This window comes from Octodon degus, unplaced genomic scaffold, assembly GCF_000260255.1.
Source record: "Octodon degus isolate 3935 unplaced genomic scaffold, OctDeg1.0 scaffold00057, whole genome shotgun sequence".
Classification (NCBI taxonomy): domain Eukaryota; kingdom Metazoa; phylum Chordata; class Mammalia; order Rodentia; family Octodontidae; genus Octodon; species Octodon degus.
Genome location: NW_004524633.1, coordinates 5,350,973 through 5,364,505, shown reverse-complemented (window position 1 = coordinate 5,364,505; position 13,533 = coordinate 5,350,973). Strand labels below are relative to the sequence as shown.

Genomic DNA, 13,533 nt, shown 5'->3' with positions numbered 1-13,533 from the left:
CTTCCGATTTGATTTGAAACTGTCTCATTGCTATATGTTTATCAATAAAACTTCGAAAAAAAAAAAGAAGAGAAGCTTAAAACCCCCTTTGAGGAATGCTGGGAGGTTCCAGGGGGCTGCTCTCTCAGAGTGGGGGCACAGGACTGCTGCTGCGGTGGGCTGAGTTTTAATCCTGTCCATCTCTTGTCTGCAAATGTAGGCGCCTCAATTCCCTTTTTTTTTTCAATAAGGTATTATTCTACCTTATAAGGTAGCTGTGACAATCTCAGTGAAAGCAAATGAAACAATCCTTATGAAAGCATTTGCTAAAGTATTAAATGCTGCCCGAACAGAAGGCATAGATCCTGATGGTGGTGGTGAAGATAGTCTTTTGATACAGATCTAATAAAAAAAAAATCAAGGGAAAATTGTTAATTGGAAAGTTAATTGTTTTCCTTCTCCTCTAAGGATGCCCCCATTTAATTCACTTTTTCTTTATTGAACTGATGGAACAGATTTTCTGTGCAGTTAGAAAGACGCTATGGCAGCATGTTAGAGCCACGGGGCATTCTGGGTAAACCTTGTTTGGCAGGATCCTGAGGCTTGGCAAGGGACTCTCTCCTGGACCAGGCTTCACGCGCTTCTGCGAGCAGATCCAGTTTAACCCAGTTAGACCCAGTTTGCAAAGGAATTGTTAGTGTCAGAAGGCTGAACATTATGAAAGTAGGTCACGAGAACCACTATTTATCTCTTAAACCATAGGCCAGCTCTTATTTTTTGGAATCTTAAGTTTTTATTTGCTAGTTTGTATACAGGTCATCAGTAGAAGGTTGAGCAGTGAATAAACTGGGACTATATTTATTTATGAGCTTCACTGGGCCAGTTCAGTCTTCCAGGTGGAAACAATCGTCTATTACCTGCTGAGTATAGCTCTTTCCAGCTCAATTGTTAAGAATCAATAGTCTTTACCTTCTCCCCACATTGACTAAAAAACCTAAGGCCCTTGGGAGATACCTGACGTTTGATCTTAACCCACTGCCTGTGCAATCTGTCTTTCCAGAATGGTCTTGAAGGTCAAGCAATGATGTCAACACAGATGCTTCCTAACTGCAGAATAGCAGGAGGGACACTCCAGGGGCTTGGGATGCAAAGCAGGTAGGACACATCCACAGACTTGAGTCGTGACTGCTCTGTCAGCCTTGGATGGGCAAGGACATGCCAGGGGGACAAGGGAGCAATGGCAAGGCTCTGAAGCCGAGTGCAAGGCGGGGGGAGAGGGTCGCTCACACGGCAGCAGCCACGGCCCTTCCCCGGCACACAAGCACACTCAACCCATAAGACGTACCACTGGCGGTCCCGGTACCACTGGCCGAGACAGGTCCAGGGGACGAGACCACAGTCCTGTAGGTGGGTGGTGGTGGGGGAGGTGGAGTTGCTCTCTGCCCCAACCCCAAGTCCTTAGGAGATGAGATGGCTTCTAGGTAATCATCTTTCATGAAGCTCTGCTCAGCCACTTTCTTCTGGACTTCTTCTAAATTGAGTGGAGACGGTACATTTCGAGGAGGACCGGCAGGCCCCGGGGGAGCCGGAGGTCCTGGGGGGCCAGGAGAGCCTGGAGCTGGGGAGTCTGCTGGGTTGTCTGATGTAGCCTCTAGGGATGCCAGCTTTTCACTTGGAGTCAGCTCTGGAGTGACATGTTCTGGGGATGCATCAGAAAACTGCACCCACTTCTCTTCAGTGTTAACAGCAACAGACTTGGGGGACAGCACTGGGCCAAAAATGCTGTCCAAGTCATTGATGGATGGAAGGTTTTCAGTTTTGGCCTCTGTGGCTGACTGGTCATTTCCTGTGGTTAAAGTAGTTGATTTTAAACTTGTAACTAACTTTGTTCATCTTAGTTGTAAGGGGGAACGGGAGGGCTGAGCCAAGCCAGGGCAATGTATTTCCTTGGGAGGGACCGGGTGGCAAAGTGTCAGATTATGGGCTGAAAGGAGCCTGGGGTTTTCATGTTGTCATTTACTCTTTGGTAAGGTGACCGCCCGCTGGCCGTTTCTATGATCGCTGAAAGTGCTGTGGGAGACACCCCTCTCTGCAGGATGCCCAGCACAGAGCAGGTGGTGGTAAGGCTCACAGGGAAGTGCAGACTCATCTCCCAGGGGAGGCTGTATCTGGATATGGGGCCTGAGCCCATACACACAGCCCTCATTGTCTACTCTAGGCCAGGGAGATAGCGCGGTGGTTTAAGTGCCTGCCTGGCAAGCACAAGGGCGTGGGTTTGACCTCAGGTACTGCATGCTGTGCTGGACCCAGAACCCTGGGTGCACCATGCCAGCCACCAAAACTGGGCATGTGGCACATGCCTGTAATCCCAGAGCTTTGGAGTCCAAGCTGCATAGTGAGACCCTGTACCAAATAAATAAATTGAAAAAAAAAAAAAAAAGATTGCCTACTCTAGGACAATAAATAGAAATACTAGGAGACACTAAAAATATCTATTAGTTCAAAAAGAATGGACGTCACTTTTAGTTGTAGGGCTTCTTACTTTAAATATACCAGAAACACAGTGCAAAGATTAGAGATCCTCATACACACATTTACACACACACACACACACACACACACACACCATGTACACACACCAGCTACTGAGAAGGCACCTGGTGCTGATTAGGATTGCTATGTGTATACCTGTTTATTAGGGAAGAAAATCACAAACACACCTTTATAATTGGTTTTCTCATCAAATCTAACCTGTTGACATCACATGCGTAACTGTGATACCTGTGATCTTCTGAAGGAGTGATTCAGAAAACGCTTTTTGTTCTAAACATTAACAGGACTATTCGTTTAAATCTGTATCACTAACACAAGGGTAAGAACTATCTTCCACGGCTGGCTGGAAATATCTGATGACACGTGCCATTTGAAGAACTGTAATTATGTTTTTAACTGAGTTTATTCAAATTGGAAATTGCTACCTAAATAACTGGAAGGCATGACCAGAAGCCAGTTTGCCTTTACATAACTTCTGGGCTGTAAGAACTGGTTTGAAAGTCCCATATTTCTAGTCTCAAAGAAATTAATCTTGAAGGCTGCAAGCTTACAGAGCAACGGGAGCGTCTGCGTGACCCACCACATTCATAATGATGCTGCCAGGAGGGCTGCGGACCGCTAACATAATTCACGGGCGCGCAGGCAGAACCCGTGGCCTGGGCTCAGAGCACCCGGAATCTGGATGATTCTCTGTCAGGAGTGAGTCAATATAAATTTGATAAACGACTGAGTCGCTCCTCTTTTGTTGATAAATATCCTACTCTGTACTTATCAAATTCACCAGACCACCTAGATAGCAAAGGTTGAAGCTGCAGTAGAATTTCAAAAGTGATAGAAGACCGCACTCTAGGGCACAGGTACAAGAAACAGCTCCTGCTGCTTTAGATCTGCAGGTACGGTGAGACCTGGCAGGTTAAAAACTGTAGGAATACAGAGTGCTGATTGCAGGAGACAGCCCGGGTGTGCATCGTAAGTCATCTGTCTAGAAGGCAGCGGCAGTTCCTCGCCAGCCATGATCTCTGTGCATCTCTTCATAGGAGACAGCAAACACCCGAAGAGCTACTCCTGGGAGAAACCCTCACCAGCGGCCCACAGCCCAGCCGAGAAGCCATGTGCCGATGCTGCAGACTGGATGGTTTCAGTCCTAGCCAAAGTTTCATTGGTTCTTGGAAATACACAAATCGTGCTTTGAGGCTACTTAGGTTAAAATCATTAAAACGTGATTCGAGAAAATGGGCGGTTCCTTAAGCCATGATTTTTCCTACTATGAATTTTTGTTTTATTTTTTTTTATTGGTAAATGTGGGTCTTCTCTACAATATTACACTGAGGACTATCCTGACTTGGTGAAGCGTGGTGTGGTTTTGAAATAAGCCAGCACAATGAGCTGCACTGGAAGCCAGGTGAACTGCCAGCGATGTCCTACCGCCGCGGACTGCAGTGAGCTGACAAATGCCAACACATGCAGGGCAGGGGGAGGCCCCAGGCCGCTGCTTTGGTGCCAGTCAGACAGGGGGACAGAAGAGGCCTAAAGTTTACCTGGTCCAACCGTTAAGGGGGATCCTGTACGAGGTGGGGTGGCTGGGACGTTTTTCGGAGGCAGTGGTGGAGGCGCTGGGGAGAGAGGAGGCACGCGTTAGTGACCGAGCTCCTTCTGAACCACACACGATAGGCAGGCAGGACGGTTCGCGTCACTGACACGCTGGGTACTGGACATGGAGTGGCCACTCACAGTTATTCAACTTCAAAGCCAAAACCCTGAAGCAGTAGCCACTCAAGATCCTCCATTTTGCTAAAACAAGAGTTTGTCAGGAGGAAGTTAGACAACAACAGCAATATCAATGTTTTACCCATTCAGATATTATTTTCAAACTTCATACCACAACTAAGTCTCATCTCCTGCACCAGGGGGAGGAGATGGAGGAGGCTTTGTGTTGGAAACAGCCTCCGGGAGTGCATGACCGCCAAGGAATATTGTACTCACGGGCAGCTACGTCCCGGGGAGTGGTAACTGGCGGGTGGAGTCTCAGGGAGGCGTTTCTAACCCAGCGTTGATATCATCCTCTAAATTGAGGCCAGAAAGATTTCTTAAACTTATAGTTCTTAAGTTTTAGTATATTTTTCAAAGTCAGAAGCAAAGTGACTTGGATAAAAAATAAGTGACAAGATTCTATTCATAAACTGTAGCGAAACAAAATGTTGAGAAAAGAAGCTTCGTGTTAAGGCCCTTACTAAGGCATTTGCCCTTGTAAACCGGGCTTCATTTGGGGATGAAGTTAGAAATTATGTTTTTGTTTTCTTTTGTACTTTAGGGAAGGGTCTACAGGGTGTTCTGGGTCTTACTACTAGATCAGACTCGTAGTGATCCGCCTGTTTACAGCCTCCCAAGTGCTGGGATTACAGGCACATACCACAATGCACAGTCTCAATTGCCATCTCAGCACGCCCCAGGGGCAGGGCCAGCAAGGCAGGCCCAGGATTGAACCCCTGGCCCTTGCGCCTACTTGCAGGCACTGCAATCCACTGACCTATTTGGCTGGCCCTAAAATTATGGTTTTTAATGGCTACATATTTTTCCCCTCCTTTAAGTGTATTATTTTGTTACTGTCTGTGTTTGGTAGATTCAAAGTGTGAACCTGTTGATGGACGTACGTGCTGTTAGAGCTGTGTCTAGCTTGTCCCCAAAGCCACCTGTGCCACCTGTGCTCATGGGTGGGGCTTCTGGAGGTGGGTGGGTCTGGAGTGTGTGATGCTGGGACCAAGTGTATGAGATAAATGGGTTCAGCACTGTGCTTGGAGTGGAAGACGGAAGCCCCACCCTGAGCAGCAGGAGTGAGCAGAGGACCTGAGGCTTCACGTCCGTGTCCCCGCTGTCCTGCCTGAGGCTCTCACTGCCACACTGCCTTGCTCCTCTCTGCTTTCCGTGTGTCCTGAGCTGCCTCGCTGCTCTGCACGACTAGCGCCTCTGTGTCAGGTGACAGCCCAGGGCTTGAGCCATGACTTCTTTGGCTCATTTCCATCTTGTTCTTTCACACACAGATGGAATGAAGGAATGGGTGAAGGAAGGAAACCGGTGAGCGAGCGAGACCCCAGAAGATGCCCCGGCTCACGGTTCCCGGTTCTGTTCACTGTGCTGCTTTCTCACTGCTTAGCCCGCCTGCCATGGCCTCTTTAACTCCGAAAGCTCGTTTGCACAAGGGCATTTCTTCTCCCTCTTCCCCACACTGTGCAGTTGAGCTGTTGCTTATGTAGACTCCCCAGAGCGGCCTGATTTCACCGCAAAGGCAGACAACACAATGAGTCTCTTCTTTTTCCAGACAGCAGACATATAACTTACTTCCAGTGGGAAAAGGCCTTGTTAGCTTGGGTGACTCCAGGCTCGGATTAATTGGTTGGCCTGAACCCCATATCTCAGGTTGATCTAAAAGAACTGGAAATACAAAAAGAGAATTTCCCAAGGTAAGTTAAAAACAGAACCACCCCCAGCCTGACTTGAGAACTTAAACTTTCAATTTAGCTGAGTTTCACAAAATAATCTCCTCCTTGCCTCATACTGGAAGATTAATTTAGGAATATGCTGCTTTTTATTCTTTTCAAGCAGAGACTATAGCGTGGGGTGCTAGGGTGTGAAGGGGGTGTCTCTCTCTATATATATAGCTATAAAAAATCTTTCAAAATAGAATCTGCGTCTCCTGCCTGGTCAGCCACTTAAGGATATTCTGAATATCAGTACCCATACTGGCTCCGCGTCTGGTACCCATGAGAACTCAAGCACGAATGTCATGGAAATTTGCTTTGTTATAAGGTGCTTTATTTAAAGTGAGCTATAAAAATGGTTTGAAGCTGAAAATGTCTAGGTTCTCTGCAGTGGTTTCTATCTTTATAGGTGTTCTAGGGTCCTTAAATAAACCTTGCACACCAAAAAAAGCCACACTATTCTGGGAATGCTCAGCGAATATCTGCAGAGAACCAGAAAAGTAAACAAGTACTCAGGTATCTGAAATAAGTCAGGGCAATTCGGTATTGGGCCCGGGGACATAGAATTTATTTATTTAGGCAGAACCAAGGATTGAACTTGGGCCCTTGCGCTTGCCAGGGAAGTGCTTAATCCACTGAGCCATCTCCCCAGCAAAATTTAATATTTCTTTCTTTTTCTTTGCTCTTGGTTTGATGTTTAAATATTGCTATGGTAACCATGTACCTGGCCCACACTTCTCAGGAAGGGCTGCCACAGTGCATTACACTGGCAGTTCCAGCCTGGAGTCAGGTGGACCTGGCTTTGAATTTAGTTACTAGACTTACTGTGGACTGTGGGCCAGTCATGTGGCCTCTCTGAGCTGCATCCCTCCAGTCGAAAGTGGAAAGGACTAAACATCCCCAGGAGTTAGTGGTGTGCTTGAAAAAGACAATGGGCATAAGCAGAAGTCCGTGCAAGGCACACGATACCCTGTCACAGAGGCCTGGGGCTCTACTTGGGGATGGCACTGTGATCCTCACGACACGGCCGTGTGATTGCCGCGGCCGCTTTGGGGAGAGGAAAGAGTTTCGAGTGATTAAATAATTTGGCTGTAGAGAAACCAGAAGAGAGCCAGACATATTGATCCCAATTACAGAATCCCCCTCCCCCATAACAAGCGTTTAAATTAGCGATTGGGAGAATCAATCAAAAAAGCGAGGGGTCAGAAAGGGACCGTGGGCGTTAGAAGAGGGGGAGTTCGGGGCACAGTGGGGGATTCTACAGAACTTTAGGGTGAAACTACTGGGGGGGCCATCAACACAGGACTGTAGCCACATGCTCCCACCTGCAGGGCACAAGCTGTGAGATCCTGCGAGGGAGCATTGTTTTCCTGACTCCAAGAGGGGACACTGCCTTGATGTGCGAGGCTTGTTTCCACTTTTTCTATCCAGCTTGCTTACAGTTACGGAATTTCTTAAATAGGTGGATTCAGGGCTAACAAGTCAAATCCCATTTCTGGTCACCTTACAATTACAACCTTAGCGGGGAACCTGATCATGCTGGTTAATAGGACAAAGGGAGCCTTCCTGCGAGGCCACCTTTACACTGGGTTTCTGAGTTAGGACACCGAAGGCCCTGGAGGGAGTTCCTGGATGCTCTTTATTCTTGTTCCTGACTCAGCCCTTGGAAGATTCAGGTGTAGCCCACTGCCAGCTGTCCACCAGACCCCTTCTCCATTTCTCTATAATGAAAGAGCCCCACGCAGCCACCCCACACCAGGTTCTCCCTGTGGGCTTCAGCAAGAAGTGGAGCCTTTCCTTTTGCCCTGGGCAGCAAGCCCACTGGCCCTGCAAGGCCCCTCTCCTGATCATCAGGGGAGGAAGCCAGCTTAGCCCTCCTGGACTCAGAAGTGACACAAGGGTGAAGCCCTCAGCCCTAGACGGCTTTCTTCTCCTCCGTGAATGTGAAGCAATTTCTCCTGTGCTGAGTTTCCTGTCCTTTGAGGTCTCTGTTAATCCCAGTGAGCCTGGGTTAACTGCTCCTCAGATTTCTAGGTTTCGCCCTCCTTGACTTTTGAGGCTACTCCGTGGTGCGTCCTAGCAGGCCCTTCCAGCGCATGTGCACTGGGTGCTCCCAAGCCGAACAACTTTTATAAAGACACTGTGCTGTCCAAGCTGCCTGCCAGGGGCACACGCACCAGGCACAGACCCATCTTGGGAAGGGACTGGATCTCTTTCTGAGAGGGCTTATTTCATATCAGCAAGGGATACCTTATTTTTCACATGGAAAACATGGTTGAAAACTCTAGAATAAAGACTTAACAGGTAAATACAGCAACAGTGCCACAAAGGAAGGTTTGTCTTTTTCTAAGTTGCAAAATGGGTGAAAATCATTCCTGGCTCTCTGAGTCAGCAAACAGCAATGGCGGTGAGTGAGCCAAATGCCACTTGCACCCGCAGTCGATGTGGCTAGAGTCTAGATCAGAGCGGCAGTGACATCGCCTGTGTGGGGCGGTGGCTTCCCGCACGCCTCTGCTTGCACCTCCCTCCCTGGGGGCAGGGTCACAGGACATTCGCTCCCTGGCGAGGGCCGCCGCAGATGGGCGCGCATCCTTCCTGGCCTCTTTTGAGGTGTGAACTTGTAGCTATTAGTTATCTCTGGATATAAAATTTCAAATGCTCAAATATTAGAAACTTGCCAACTACACAGGAGTTTAGTTCTTAACCACTTATCTCTGAAGCGTGATCAAAGGCTTGGCAAATGAACGTCTAAATAAAAATGTATGACGCTGGAAGATGCCATCTACCCTCCTCGAGTCACTCCCAGTCTCTTCAAACTTGCTTTCCCCCCTCATTCTTGCCACTTTCTGGAGCAGTGCTGGAATTCTTTTTCCTGAGTGTATTTATAAGGTATGATCAAAAATTTGGTGACTACTGCTGCTGTATGCCATCGGATACAAAAGCAGGTTCATAAAAACATGCGTGTGGTCCTCATCCGTGTTATTCACCTGATCTTGCATGGGGTGACTCCCGGCTGCCCCCCAGCATCACGATGATCATGAGAGGGAAATGTCTGAGTCGATTCAGGACCTTGAGGTGGCCAGGACAGTGTAGCCAAAGGCACTCGGGAAAGAGGGCGCCAGAGCTGCGGCGGCCCTGACAAGAACGACGGAATATGTGTGCTCAAAGTGAGGGGAAGGATTTCGAGGGAAATCATGGCAATGTGACTTTTAAAATTTTAAACATTTTTTCAATCACACATCATAGATTGAAATCCATTTTTCCCATAAAGATGGGTGGTATATTAAAAACATGCCATAGAATACATATATTTTGATGCAGACCACTCAGAGTGGCTCTGAGCAGTATGTAGATGAACTGGTTTGCCTTCCATGTCTACTTGCCAGTCTGTCCCAGGCCTAGGCCCCTTATCTGTAGATGGGGTGCGGATTTATAATAAGTGAACTTCTGTGAGTTGCTGGTCCCACTGAGGCCTGTAAGGGCAGGTGAGGCCTGGTGGCCTCAAAGGATGAGACAAGGCCACAGCTGAGGACCCTGGCTCCAACCTCAATTGACAAGATAAGATGGCAGCTGCAGGCACCTCGCTCCTGGAGATAACACGGTTCTCCTAATTGATATGATGTCTCACTGGGGAAGTCCTTCAAGGGTCCTGCTCAGATTCCCACCTTTCTTTAGTAGTCCTGTCCTTTGTGTGCCAGCTAACCCAATACAGGCCGCCCAGAGCAGTTCTTCGTCTCAGCCCCCAGAGCATCTCAGGCTCCGCTAGGGAGTTTGGATCCTCCTGGAGCCCCAACATCACGCAGCCCCACTCATTTATTTAAGGCTTCTTCGTTCACTCATTTGGGAGACTGAGGCCTGATCAGTCCACAATGACTAAGGGATAATACTAATACGTTAATGATTATCCTAGATAAGTTGTACTTAATGGAAAGACATTTTCCTACCTTCTGTCTTCTGCTCATCAAAAGCTGACTCTAGTGGCGGGCCGAAGAGGGGCGCGAGGGCTGCAGTGTCGTCTGGAGGCTTTTTGCTAAATCATACATAGGAAAGCAAAACAAGAGAGGGCTCAACAGTTTACAGTGAAGCACACCCACTTTCAAATATTGTCTTGGTGAAACAAGAGGGTGTGTATGTCCCTGTGCTTGTGCATGATGTGTGTGCAGATGGGAATAATTGCACAGCTAGGAATAGGAAGCATTGCTTGGACGTGTCCGACCTGTTACGGGACAGGAGGACTCTTGGGAGACAAAGATCCCTAGTTCTCAGTGCAGGACCAAGGCTCCAGACGAGCAGAAATGAGATGAGGGAGAAAAAATCTCTCAAAGCCTCATGCTCCTTTATGTCTAGAAGAGATCATTTTATCCATGTGGGTTTGTTGTACAATGCTGGACTGTCCTAATATCTGAAGCCATTTGTGGGTGTCTCCGTCACATCTCTGTGTTGTGCAGCTCACAATCAAAGGAAGTGGATATTCAGGAAGAGGCTGCTGGGAAGTTCGGGTGTGAATGAGCAACTATGCCTCCAGCCTCTCTTATCTCCTCCCTCCCACTCAGTGGGCCACTCCCATGGCCCAATATTCCAGCACAGAGTGTCCCAGGGCGACAAGGGCCCTGAGATGTGGAGGGGAACGGGAGGGTAGGCAGACTCTCGCCCTTTCTCCTACTTGCTGACTTATACTGGTCCTTAAGAAAAGGAGAAAGATTTGGTGGTGCACTCCTGCAAGCCCAGCACTTGGGGACAGGCAGGTGGAGGGCCAGTTTGAGCCCAGGCTTGGTAAATTTAAAAAAAAGGATTAAGGAAAGGACTAGGGGTGTAGCTCAGTGTGAGGGCCCTGGGTTCAATTCCCTATAACACACACACACACACACACACTCATAGAAGGAAGAAAGAGGAGGAGGAGAAGGAAGAGAAGAGGGAAGAACAAAATGGTGCGCAACTTTCTACATTTCTTCTCCAAAGGTGATTCCCCTCACTGAACCTAAAGAGTTGAAGAACTTCTTCACATGTTGGTGAGGGGCAAATGTGGAGGAAGAGGAAGAGAAAGAAAAGCTTTTAAATGATCCAGATTTTAAAAAGAAAGGGCAGTCTTTGTAGAAACCCAAACTCATGCCTACAACTCTTCAGTGCACGAATTCGCTGGGGAGGACAACGTTCTGCTAGACCCAGCTAGAAGGTTCTCTTGGCATGGGCAGGTGGACCGAGTACATCGGGAAACAGCATGCAGTGAAGCCAGCCTTTCTGTGCGGGCCACGATGCCACTTCACATTGGCAGCTAAGGGACCTTAGTACACAGCCCTTCGGCCTCCTTGGTAGCGAGGGCCAGGCAGCTGGGCAGGCAGACACTCTAGTCTAGGGCAACACTGCCTCCCCAGTGGTCTTCTTGGGCTGTGCTTATGAGAAGAACGAGTTTGGGCCAAGCTATGAGTGTATGAACTTGTAGGGAAAGCCTTTCAGCAATAAAAGACAGAGCGGAGCTCAGAGGATGCCTGCTTAATTCTTAGAAGCCCGGTTGCCTGGCATAAAACACCAGCAATGTCTTTCGTGCTCACCTCAGGAGTTCTGGAGTTGGTGTGGAGCGCCTGGGTCTCGCCACTTCTTCACCTTATGCACAGGACAAAAGACCTGTTTAGGCCCACGTTTACCACTCCCTTTTCATATGTCTTACAAACTATGTTTGGAAATACATAGAGATTTAAGTCCCATCAATAAACAACTCAATCTGAAAACTTTCCAAAACCAGCCCTCCCCCAGCAGTGCAGTAGCCTATGTCTGGCACATGTAGTGGCGTTTTCTCTAATAGTTATAAAATCTCGTTAACCAAGGAACTCCCACAAGCAAAGCCAGGAGTGGAAGATTTGTATACTGCAGAGTTTAGGAACAGCACAGCAGCCTTCCTCCCTACCATAACAGAGTGCTAAGCCAGGCCATCTGCACACAGTACACGAATCCAGCTTTCCCTACCCATTCTTTTCTTGAAATTCCAAGAAAATGTTACATTTTTAGCTACGAATCATGAATTTAGAATTTCCTAGACTATAAGCAGCAGAGGAAATTATGCCTGTACACACCGTGACCTGCGTCAGACACCTCAGTGGACTATTGCACATCAAATTACGCTAGCGTATGCAGCTTGCTTTGGCCCTGCTCTGTGTCCACCCCTAGGTTATGCTCAGTTCTAAATGTAAACGATATAGCAAGAGTTGGCAAATAAGAGAAGAAAACAGCAACGCTTTGCCAAAAACATATTCTTTTTCTGAAATTTAAACACTAATCCTTCAGAACCCCCAGGTGACCCTTAATCATAAAATAAGGATTCCTTACTGTAAGAGATTTTTTTTTTTAAAAGTAAGCCTTATCAGTCAAAGCCAAGGCCGCATAGTTCAAATGTATATATCCACCAAGATCCAAGGACCTGCGTCTTCTTTTACATTGTACTCTATTTCTGGTAGCTAAGATATACTTACTGGATAAGTTCCTTTTAATTGCACCCTAGAATTAGAAATAGACACTATAAGGCTTAGGACCACATATATGTTAGTTACAACATGTATTATTTCTGTTATTGCAGTTAAACTCTACTCAAAGAAACGTAGGTAGGGACAAATGAAATTGTTCTCAGTGTGGCACTCACGAAACTTACACACACACACACACACACACACACACACACACTCACACACACACACACATCAATTCTCAGCTTTCAGTTCACTCAGAAGTTACGGCGAGGAAGGGAGGGTAAATCCTAAGGCTTCTGAAGGAGCCAACCCCTTACCTGGGTGGGTGAGGGACTTTAAGACAAGTATAAAACAGTCTATTAAAGAGAAAACCACTCTTGAATTGTAGCAGATAAAGAAGTAAATCCAAGTTTCCCATATGGTTGATATTTGGAAATTCTAAAATGTGTTTAGGAAAAGTAGTACCTGCTCTTCATGAGGTGGGACGCCTGAACCGTAATCACAAGTTACGAGCATGGTGTAAGAGAAAAGTGGTCAGTGTCAGAGGAAGGGGAATCTCCTTTAGACGGACCATCTTTTTAGGGAGCCAGGGAATTCTGTGCCATGCATGTGTCCCCTCCTCCGGGAGCTGCCCGCAGTCTATGAATAGGAAGCGAATTCTTTAGATCACGGTATTATGCTATTGAGATAGGAATAGCCAGGCAGGAGGAATACGTAATGTGAGCGGACCACTTCCAGATTTACAATGTCTCAGCAGAAACTCATTGAGACAGTAGAAGAATTGATTCAGTACAAAGTCTGGACTCAAGCAGAAGCTGCAAAAGGTTCTTAGCCTGGGGAGCTCGTAGAAAAGTAGAGCCCCAGGAGGGGCTTTGCCTTTGATATATATATATATATCAAAGGCAAACACTTCACATTCCTCAGTTCCCAGGTATGGCAATTCACTCCACATATATTTGTTATTGAAAGCACCAAAGAATTCCCTGCAATATTTTTATGAAGTTCTCTTCTTGAAGGAATAATCACCAGTTAAGTGCAGCCACACAGGGAAGAACTAGACAAAAAAA

General features: G+C 47.3%; 1 protein-coding gene across 15 annotated transcripts in view; it reads right to left on the bottom strand.

Moving 5' to 3' along the window:
* The window catches only part of Sgip1 (SH3 domain GRB2 like endophilin interacting protein 1), a 187,730-nt gene that overhangs the window by 58,907 nt on the left and 115,290 nt on the right, over nucleotides 1–13,533 (bottom strand). For 8 of the 15 annotated variants that reach the window (XM_023718288.1, XM_023718289.1, XM_023718291.1 and 5 more), the window contains 5 exons: nucleotides 12,473–12,497; nucleotides 11,558–11,609; nucleotides 9,953–10,038; nucleotides 5,869–5,961; nucleotides 4,071–4,145 (listed from right to left, as the gene is read on the bottom strand). In XM_023718288.1, coding sequence (XP_023574056.1) covers nucleotides 4,071–4,145; nucleotides 5,869–5,961; nucleotides 9,953–10,038; nucleotides 11,558–11,609; nucleotides 12,473–12,497 — 331 coding nt within the window. Of the gene's footprint in view, nucleotides 1–1,324; nucleotides 1,826–4,070; nucleotides 4,146–5,868; nucleotides 5,962–9,952; nucleotides 10,039–11,557; nucleotides 11,610–12,472; nucleotides 12,498–13,533 lie in introns of all 15 variants that reach the window. The other 7 variants (XM_023718282.1, XM_023718284.1, XM_023718287.1 and 4 more) reach the window with 2 other exon arrangements.